The sequence below is a fragment of the Mandrillus leucophaeus genome, unplaced genomic scaffold (genome assembly GCF_000951045.1).
Source record: "Mandrillus leucophaeus isolate KB7577 unplaced genomic scaffold, Mleu.le_1.0 Scaffold616, whole genome shotgun sequence".
In the NCBI taxonomy this organism is placed as follows: Eukaryota; Metazoa; Chordata; class Mammalia; order Primates; family Cercopithecidae; genus Mandrillus; species Mandrillus leucophaeus.
The window spans coordinates 43,692-54,824 of NW_012106653.1; the positions used below are offsets into that span (position 1 = coordinate 43,692).

The following is an 11,133-nucleotide window of genomic DNA, read 5'->3' on the forward strand; positions in this document are numbered from 1 at the left end:
TTTGCTCCAACCTGCTACTTCTCCAGCAACTGGCCCAGGCCTACCTATAGCTCTGTTTCTTTCACAACGATTCTGCCTCTATCTAGTTCTGTCCATTTATGGTACTGGCACCAACTCCAGACCTACCCTCACGCCCCAAACAAAGCTGACTACATCAGCCAGAGCTACTTTAGTGGGGGCTTTGACAGTGGTGCTAATATACTGGGATTTTATGTAAGACAACACTTCAGTAAGCAAGCAGTTTTATGTAAGTACTGCCCACTACTCAGGATTGTTGGAAAAGTATTTTGTAAATTATAAAAACCAATCTAAATATAAAATTATTTGCATCAAATAGCCTTTTAAAATGACCATGTTGTAAATACCAGCCATTGCTGATAAACTGAATCAGGCTTGCCCATTACAATCTAAAATGAACTACAGAGACAAGGGAGGGAGATTACAGCTATAAACTGTACTTCTTACATAAATAAGTGCTGGCATCAAGTTCAAATAAAAGGTTTCAAATATAATAGTTGCCAGTAAAAAACAGAGTGTGTATGATTGGAGTCACCACAAAGTTACCAAACAGAGTCAATGAAACACACTTCCCCAACAGTAGCATCAGAATCACCTGGGAATTTATTAGAAATGTACATTTCAGAGCCCCATCCCCATCCTACTGAATCTGAAACTCATGGGAGGTAGGGAGACTCAGCACTATGTTCTTTTTTTAATAAGTCCTTTAAGTAATTCTGGAGCAGGCTGAAGTTTGAGAACCAATGTTCTAAGGTGACAGGGACTACATTTCTTTTACTTGCTTTAGATATGACTGTATGTGTGTACACACACACACACACACACACACACACACCTCACACCCCTATGCACCAGACACTTGTAGGCAAACTCCCCCCCGCAAAAAATCTGTTTCTTCTCATTGTCTTACATTTAGACACAGATTGAAATATTTCCAATATAAAATAAAAACACATATTTACCAAGGGTTTTTCCTGCTGCAATTCTTGTCAAAAACTGACATATGTATATCGTTCTCAACTGGTAAGCTGTTAGACTGGATAGTCCATGAATAATAGCTAAAAAAGAAAAAAAGTAAATTTTATTAAAATCAAACTTGATCCAGTAGTGCCACTGTGTGGTTTGTTCAGTAATAGGCTACAAACATGTTGTAAAAATTATCATAGAGTTGTACATTTAAGATCTGATTAAAAATCAGAACAAAAAAAAGAATAGCAATGAAGACATTTCTTAAAAAATAAAACTTTCACGTGCAGAATAAAAATTGTTGAAAATTCTTTCACAAGTAGCAGTCTACATTAACAAAAAAGATTTAGATACAAATTGTAAAATGTGTAAAATCACTGGTTGGAAACTTATACCTAGAAACATGTCATATAACAGAAAATATTTTATATTATTTTTATCAATGTTTCAATTAAGTGAGTCTGCTTAGCTTACAAAGCTGTATTTTAAAACATATTAATATTAACCTCACCAAAACTAGAATGCCCACCCAGATGTTGAGTCAGGCAGTGACTACATACAATACCAAGTAAGCCATACTCATGGACCACAGTGAGCTTTTTACCATGTAGCAATGAGAGACAAGCCATTGAACTACTGAAGTAAAAATGTGGCGAAAACTTTAAAAAGACAAGTACAGAATGCTTTGGAAGCATATAACAAGAAATCTGTGTGTTTAAGTATCTTCTGCACAGAGGAGGTGTCAGGGAAGGCTTCTCTGAGGAAATAATATCTAACCTAAGACCTGAAGGTGCCACCACTACCATTACACTTAACCCAGGGCTTGGCTGGTGTATATAAAAAGCTTAAAAAACTAGCAAACTGAAAAGCAGTTCTTTAGCAATTAGGCATATAAGACAAATATATTTTTACCCAATTTCCTCCCTCAATTCTAACATAATCTTATGCTATACCAGAGATTATCTGGACCATACGCAGTCATAATAGAATTTAACAGGATTTTAAGAGAGCACAAAATTTATATAGAATTTAAACACAAGCCATTCAATATTTACTGAACATCTACTGCCAGCCTGTATTAGGAGGTGATGACTTAAGATAGCCAGTCTCTGCCCCCATGAAGGTTTTAATCTGAGACGACACAAATTAAACAAAAAGTTATGTAAGCAACTAATTAAAATTTTAATGAGTACCACCAAGGATAGGTGCAGGCATACCTCATTTTATTGTGCTTTGCAGATAGCATGTTTTTTATAAATTGAAAGTTTACGGCAGCCCAGCTTGAGCCAAGTCTAATGGCACCATGTTTTTTTTTTTTTGAGACGGAGTCTTGCTGTTGCCCAGGCTGGAGTGCAGGGGCTCATCTCCGCTCACTGCAAGCTCCGCCTCCCACGTTCACCCCATTCTCCTGCCTCAGCCTCCCGAGTAGCTGGGATTACAGGTGTGAGCCAATGTGCCCGCCCCATTTTTCTAACAGTACCTGTACCTGTCACATTTTGATAATTCTTGCAATATTTCAAACTTTTTCACTATTATTGTATCTGTATGGTGGTCTGTGATCAATAGCCTCTGATGTTACTATTGTAAAGGTTCTGGAGTACCACAGATCATGGCCATATAAGACACAAACTTATTGTGTGTGTTCTAACTGTTCCACTGACCAGCTCCTCCCCTTTCTCCCTCTCTTTAGGCCTCCTTATTTCCTGAAACACAACAATATTGAAATTAGACCAATGAGTAACTCTACATGCCCTCCAAGTGTTTCAGTGAAAGAAGTGCATGTCTCTCACTTTAAATCAAAAGCTAGAAATGATTAAGCTTAGTGAGGAAAGGATGTCAAATGCCACAATAGGCTGAAACATAGGCCTCTTGTGCCTAACAGCCAAGCTGTTAATACAAAGGAAAAGTTCTCAAAGGAAATTAAAAGTTCTAATCCACTGAATACATAAATGATAAGAAAGTAAAAGAGCCTTATTGCTCATATGGAGAAAGTTTGACTTGGATAGAAAAAAATCAAACTAGCCACAATGTTCCTTTAAGCCACAGCCTAATACACAGCAAGTCTAAGGAGCCTGAAAGAGGTGGGAAAACTGCAAAAGAAAAGTTGGAAGCTAGCAGAGGTTGCTGGTTCATGAAGTTTAAGAAGCCATCTCTATGACATAGAAGTTCAAGGTGAAGCAGCAAGTGCTGAAGTAAAAGCTACAAGTTATTGAGAAGATCTAGCAACAATCACAAATGAAGGTGGTTACACTAAACTGATTTTTCTTTTTTTTTTTTTTGAGACAGAATCTCGCTGTGTCACCCAGGTTGGAGTGCAGTGGCATGACCTTGGCTCACTGCAGCCTCCACCTCCCAGGTTCAAGTGATCGATTCTCGTGCCTCAGCCTCCTGAGTAGCTGGGATTACAGGTGTATGCCACGATGCCCAGCTAATTTTTGTATTTTTAGTAGAGATGGGGTTTCGCCATGTTGGCCAGGCTGGTGTCAAACTCCTGACCTCAAATGATCCAACTGCCTTGGCTTCTCAAAGTGCTGGGATTACAGGTGTGAGCCACTGCATCTAGCCAACAACAGATTTTCAATGTAGATGAAACAGCCTCATATGAGAAGATGTCATAGAGAACTTTCACAGCCAGAGAGAAGTCAATGCCTAATTTCAAAATTTCAAAGGACAGGCTGACTCTCTTGTTAGGGATTAATGCTGCTAGTGACTTTAAGTTAAACCGATTGCCCATTTCTTATTCTGAAAATCTAACAGCCCTTAAAAATTATGCTATATCAACTCAGCCTGTGCTCTAGAAATGGAACAAGATTAGATGACAGTGCCTCTGTTTACACCATGGTTTACTCAATATTTTAAACCCATTATTGAGATCTACTGCTTAGAAAAGATTCCTTTCAAAATACCATTGCTCATTGATAATGCGCCTAACCAGTCAAGAGCTCTGATGGAGACATATGTACAAGCAAATTACTGTTGCTTTCATGCCTGCTAACACAACATCCATTCTGCATCCCACAGATCTATTGTTCTGTCTCCCTGTCCCAGCCTTACAAGTAATTGTGAAACAACCAATCTTCTTTTTGTTGTTTTAGCTTCCTTAAGTCCTTACTGTCTATAAAGTCAACCTCCAACTGCTCAATTCATTGAGCACTTATTTTATGGAATAAAGTATTACCTGAATCCAGAATCACAATAAAGCTAAGTGAGGTCTTTAAACTAAACTTAGTTGTAATTTTTTCTTTTGACAGGGTTAAAGCTAAAAAGTAGCAGAGCCAGGAATCAAACTGGGACAGTTTACTCCAGAGTCCATGTTCTTAATTGTTATACTACACTGCTTCCCACGGTAGGGTTAACAGTCTATAAAAGGTATTATCTGAGATCTGTGAGATATGAGAGTAATTCTGAGTCTAAATAAAAGAATTAAGAATTTTCTAGAAAGCATCAAGAATTGTATATTTTTACAATTTTGAAAACTGAGATTCAATAAAATAAGAAATTAAAAGTCCTTAAAAATTAAAAATGGGAACCCAAAAATAACACTGTTCACAGTTTGCTTATTGGCCACTGATTAGCAGTGCAACTTGAAAAACAGCTGACTCTCTTTGGTTTCTGTGCCCTTAACTTTAAAATAATGAGAGTAGCCTAGATTATTCCTTCAGTCTTGAGCTACAACTCTGAAGGTGGGTTTTTGTTGTTAATTTGTTTTTAACCTTGGCTCTGGGATGTTTTTATGAACAGGGTTTTTTTTTTTTTTCTTTAAAAAAAAAATCAACTATTTTCTAGAACAGTTTTAAACTCACATAATTACTGTAAAAATGGTAGATAGGTTCCATATACCCTGAAGCAATTTCTCCTTTTTTTTTTTTTTACCTTTTACATTAGTATGTTGTGTTACATTAATGAATCAGTGTTGACACATTATTATTAACTAAATCCATGCTTTATTCAGATTTCCTTAGTTTTTACTTAACGTCCTTTTTCTGTGGCAGGATCCCATTCAGGACACCATATTACTTTTAGTCTTATCTCTTTAGGAGCCTGTTGTCTACAAGAGTTTCTCAGACTTTCCTTGGTTCTGATTATGACATTTTGAGTATTGGTCAGGTATTTTGTAGAATGTCCTTCTGGGATTTGTCTGATGCTTTTCTCACAGTAAGACTGAAGTGATGGGTTTTTGGGAATAAGACCACAATGATAAAATTCTATTTTCATTACAAGTGAACATATCACCAACTATTACTGCTGATGTTGGCCCTGTTCACCTAGATGAGGTAGTGTTTGTCAGGTTTCCCCACTGTGAACTTAACTCTCTCTTGCCCCCTTTCCATACCGTACTCTTTGGAAGAAAGTCACTGTGTGCAAACCACACTCAAGGAGTTATGTTCCACCTCCTTGAGGATGGAGTAGCGACATCAAATTATTAATACTTGGAATACTGCATGCAAGATTTGCCTCTTCTCCCATTTATTCAATTATTTATTCACATCAGTATGGACTCGTGGATATTTATGATATACTTTAAGCTTATACACTAATACCACTTTACATTCTTGCACTAGTGGTTCAGCTGTGGCCACTGGGAGGTCTTGGAGATGGCTCTGTGTCCCTTTCTAACCCCACCACTGAAGTGTTTGTCTGGTTGGTTTTTTTTGCACTTCCTTACTTCCTGGCACTACAAGATGTTCCAGGTTTATTTTGTATATTTCCTGTCCTAGTTCCAGAATCAGTCACTTCTCCAAACAGCCCTGGTTCCTTTTATTGGAGAACGCTATTAGAAACCAAGATCGGGATGCTAGGTGTACTCAAAGTTAGGTTGCTTCTGTGCCCTTTTATCTGACAGAGCAAGGAAATACATGTCTACACATGCATATGTAAATATTTCTAAGTCATCTATACCTACATGAGCTAAACAGTTCATACTGATGTCTCCAACTCTAAGAGAACTTTTTAATAATTCTGAGGAACTCGCTTCATTCCAGGATTTAATTTTCTACTTAATGTTAAGTATCCCTGGCTCCAGAGTTAACTGCAATATAGAGGAAAGATCTTGGAACTGGAAGGTAAAGCATGGAGCTGAAACACTCCCTTATAACCTATCAGTACCTTAAACTAAGATTATTTGCCTAACTCACAGGATTATGGTGAAGACGAAATGTCAATATGTCTTTCTGAAAATTCTATTAAATAGCATAATTATAGTATTATAAACATATACTTGCACTGTAATTTTAGCGCCAACTATGAATGAAGTACCAGAACATCTTTCTGTTGTTTTTCAAAAAGCTACACTAGGCCAGGCGCGGTGGCTCACGCCTGTAATCTTACACCTGCGGGTGGTGGTGCACGCCTGCAGACCCAGCTACTCCAGAAGCTGAAATGGGAGGATACCTGAGCCTGAGGAGGCTGAGGCTGCAGTGAGCTGTGATGGCGCCACTACACTCCAGCCTGGGAGACAGTGAAACCCCATCTTGGGACAGGGGCGGGATCGGGGAGGCCCCGCTAATCAACTCAAACATCTGAGCTGGGAGAACCTTAGACTGAAAAAACTATGCTGGTTTTTTTCTATGGATCTATGTCTTTGTCCATCACTTATAGGCTGTCTGAGCAGCAGATTTCATGAACGGTTTCATTCATTCATTTATTTATTGATACAGGGTCTCACTCTGTCACCCAGGCAGGACTGTAGTGGCACGATCTGCAACCTCTGCTTCTTGGGTTCAAGCGATCCTCCCCGCTCAGCCTCCCAAGTAGCTGGGACTTACAGGTATGTGGCCAGCATTTACTTTTATTTGAAGACTATACAGAAAGTAACTGCTGTACAGCCAGCAGGCCAAATGAGGTTTAATAGCTCACAAATTAACATATAACACTGATGCGGGGGTGGGGTGGTCACTGGAGGCCACACAGTGACTGTTGAATATTACCACAGGAATACCTGAGTATTTTGGCTGAGAAAGCGCCAGAAGAGACAAAGGTACTGGGTTGAGTGGAACTGTATACATTTTAAATCATTTAATGCTTGCATCAAACCTAAACAGGGTCTTATTTTCATTTTATCGAATAGGAAAACAATCTGAGAAAAACTCAGATGCTGACAACGGGCGGAACCGGGATTCGAACAAGTTCAGCCCGGAGCCTCGGACTCTCAGCTTATCGGCCGCAGCAGCCCCTCTCTCCCCACCTCCCTCGGCGACGTTGGGAACCAGCCCTCTGCCGCGCGCCACGGGGCCCGCATCCGGCCCCCGCATAGTCCCCAGCCCGGACGCGGTCCGCCCTCACCCTCGGCGCTGTTGCGGGTCCGGCGGAAGTCCTCTGACCGGCCGTCGCGGAATGCTCGGCAAAGAGAGAGGCAGAGGAAATCAAGCATCCAGCCGGCAGCCACGGCCTCGGCCTCGGTCACCAGGCCCTCGTCCTCCTCCTCCTCCTCCTCGGGAGCCCCCACTTGCACCTGGCACTCGAGTAGTTCCTGACACTCGAACTGCTCCTCGTCGTTTGTCTCCGTTTCTGCCATCTGCTCCTCGGTAGTGTCGGCATCCCTACCATCCGCGCAGCCCCGCGGGCTTGGGGCCGCTGAGGAAGCGTCCTCCGCCATGTTCAATGGCTCGCGCGGGTACTGCCCCTTCGGGCGCCGAGCAACGATTGGGTCGCTCTCGAGGGCACGGGGCGTGGCCGCGGAGAGTCTCTTCCGCCGGCGGGAGGTGGGCGAGAGGCTCAAGCCTGGCTTCTGATTGGCCGAGACCTGTTCCTGCCTCTGTGCGTTGAATTTTCCGCCAGTCTAGGGCAGGGCTTTGTAAGTAAACTGGAGGACTCGGTGCTGAGCGAGGAGTGAGATTAGGATAGGGGGAGGCAGCTTTATCTTCCTTATTCCTTGTAAAATGCAACCTTGACTGGAGCAACAACACGGTTATTTAAAATGAAAACGCATTTGCCTGTAGCCTATTTCAGAAAGAGATGGGTAATGAGAACTTGTCACTGTTAGTAAAGCATAACACTTTTAAACCTTAGTATTCATCTGTTACTGCTTGATCAACGAGCCACAGCTATTCCAACAGACTAACATCTGTGCTTCTCCAACCTCAAGATGCATCAAAATCATCCTGGGGGCTTGCTAAAACACAATTGCTGGGTTCCACTCCCAGAATTCCTGTTCTGCTGGTCTAGCTTGGGGTCCTTGAATTTGAAAGTCTAATGCTACTTGGCTGGGCACCACATTTTGAAATCACTGCTTTAGAAAGACTATACTACTAATGGAAATGTATCTGAATCAAGGTTTGAGACGACTATAGGATGCAGTTTGTAGAAAATAATAAGCGAATGCTTATTTTGAATTTTGAAACTTAGCACAAAAGGAAATTCTAAGTGGGGATGGGTGGTCTGGTTATTATTACTATTATTTTTTTCCTTTGAGACAGGATTTCGTTCTGTTGCTCAGGGTGATCTCCAACTCCTGGCCTCAAGTTATCCTGCCAAAGTGCTGGGTTTACAGGCCTGAGCCACCACACCCGGCTCCGTTTTCTGTTCCTTGATGTGGGTAATGGTTACATCAGTGTGTTCACTTTATGAAAATTCACTGAACATCGTTTATGCACTTTTCAGTATGTGTGTGATAACTGACTAAAAAGTTTAATTTAAAAGCTCTTCTGTTTATAAGGCATCCAACATCATCAAAGCCTTTCCACATTTTCACACACTTCTTGTTGTTGTCTTTAAGGTGATACACTTTAAGTGTTGAGTAACTAAGGCACTGTATTCTAGTATTAAGACTGCTTAGGTTGGAATATTCCCTACCGGTTACTCACTAGCTGTGTGACCTTGGGTAAATTATGTCTCAATTTTTTTGTCCGTATAACGTGAATAGTAATAATACCTGCATGATTAAAGAGCTTAGTAAATGTAAAGAGTTTAAAACAAAACCTCAGCCAGGCACAGTGGCTCACTTTGTAATCCTAGCACTTTGGGACGCCAAGGTGGGAGGATCACTGGAGCCCAGGAGTTTGAGGCCAGCCTGGGCAACATGGTGAGATCTCATCTCTACCAAAAAAAAAAAAAAAAAAAGAGCCAGGGAAATAGTAAGTGCTCAAATAGTGTTAGCGTTAGCAGGAAGAGCAGAATATTTGTGCTGCCGGGAAAAATGATGATGCATCAGAAGAGATCTCTTCTTCAGGCTCTAATGGTCCCATGGGAAGTAAGTTCTGTTTTGAAATAATACAGTGGAATGGGGATAGAGACTAAGGGAATAAGGGCTACGGCACATTATGAACCTAGTATTATGGACTGCATATTTGTTTTCTCCCAGATTTGCATGCTGAAGCCCTAACCCCCAGTGAGATGGTATTAGGAGGTAGTGCCTTTGGGCTGGAGTGGATTAGGAAAGAGAATCCTGTGTGATTTCGGTGATTTAGAAGTCATCCCTTGAGTAAAATTATATTTCTTGCAAACCTGAGTTCATGGAGTAAGACTCACAAGTATAGTTGACTTTACATCATTTAATGGGACTGTTATGAGGGGAGAGATTCAATCTGTTTTGTGATGATCCTAAGAGCACCGCCTGAAACCAAAGATTGAAGGTTTGGGGTAGCAGATTTGACTTCATATCCCACATGGTTCCTAACCATTCAGGCTTTCCCACAGTAAAGTGCCGATTTCTACTGCCAGGTACTGATTTCTCACCATTGGAATCATTGATGATCCTGTGATCATGGTATCTCCCCTGCCAGGTAAGCACACATCTATGATTCTGGATGCCAGTAGGCAGAGATACTGTGGAAAGATTCCCATAAAACCTAGATGACATTCCCCATGCTGTTGCATTTCCCAAGACTGTTTTTGATTTGGACTATTTCCTAAACAACACTTTGAAATCTATAAGTTTCCTAAATTCTTATGTCTACCATATTAAATAATTGTGTTTTAACCCATATTTTAGTCTATCCCATTGCTAATATAAACTAATGGTCTCATTATGAATTATATACATTGCTTTATTTTTGCATTTATAAGTGTCTCATCAATATCCAAACTACATATGTACTTATGAAACATCCTTTATTGAGTACCTGTTATGTGAAATGTACTGCGCTAGGATGATGCATGGTAAATATTGTAGCAGGACGAGCTGCAGACAAAACTCCTCAGACATCGAGTTAAACAAGGAAGGAGCTTATTCGGCCGGAGGCATTGGCAAGACTCCTATCTCAAGAGCCGAGCTCCCCGAGTGAGCAATTCCTGTTCCTTTTAAGGGCTCACAACTCTAAGGAGGTGAGTGTGACAGGGTCGTGATCAATTGAGCAAGCAGGGGGTATGTGACTGGGGGCTGCATGCACCAGTAATTAGATCAGAACAAAACAGGATAGGGATTTTCACAGTGCTTTTCTATATAATGTTTGTAATCTATAGATAACATAACTGATTAGGTCAGGGGTCGATCTTTACCAGGCCCAGGGTGTGGTGCTGGGCTGTCTGCTTGTGGATTTCATTTCTGCCTTTTAGTTTTTACTTTTTCTTTCTTTAGAGACAGAAATTGGGCATAAGACAATATGAGGGGTGGTCTCCTCCCTTAATATAAAGATACTACTCCTCTCCATAAAGAATTGTAGACCAGTTGGGAAGACAAGCAACACACACACATTGTACATAAACATCAGACTAATGAGTGATGCTGACAGTAACCCTAATAGGAGTTTGGTGGAGGTGCAACCAACCAACGGATTCACCTTGCCCACTGCCTAGACAGGCTGATTTATCAAGACAGGGGAGGGAATTGCAATAGAGAAAGAGTAATTCATGCAGAGCCAGCTGTGTGGGAGACCAGAGTTTTATTATTACTCAAATCAATCTCCCCGAAAACTCGAGGATTGGTGTTTTTAAGGATAATTTGGTGGGTAGGGGACCAGTGAGTCAGGAGTGATAATTGGTCGGCTCAGAGGTGAAATCTTAGGGAGTCAAAACTGTCCTCTTGTACTGAGCCACTTCCTGGGTGGGGGCCACAAGACTAGATGAGCCTGTTTATTGATCTGGGAGGTGCCGGCTGATCCGTCCAGTGCAGGGTCTGCAAAATATCTCCAGCACTGATCTTAGGTTTCACAATAGTGATTTCATTCCCAGGAGCCATTTGGGGAGGTTTAGAATCTTGCAGCTTCCAGTTGC

At 41.2% G+C, this 11,133-nt stretch overlaps 1 protein-coding gene across 2 annotated transcripts in view; it reads right to left on the reverse strand.

Moving 5' to 3' along the window:
• Window positions 1-7,733, reverse strand: part of TERF1 (telomeric repeat binding factor (NIMA-interacting) 1) — a 37,959-nt gene extending 30,226 nt beyond the window's left edge. The window contains exons 1-2 of one of the 2 annotated variants that reach the window (XM_012000086.1): window positions 7,267-7,733; window positions 981-1,076 (exon numbers count right to left, since the gene is read on the reverse strand). In XM_012000086.1, coding sequence (XP_011855476.1) covers window positions 981-1,076; window positions 7,267-7,579 — 409 coding nt within the window. In that variant the 5' untranslated portion in view covers window positions 7,580-7,733. The remainder of the gene's footprint in view (window positions 1-980; window positions 1,077-7,266) is intronic. The other variant, XM_012000085.1, reaches the window with a different exon arrangement.
• Between the last annotated feature and the right edge of the window lie 3,400 nt (window positions 7,734-11,133).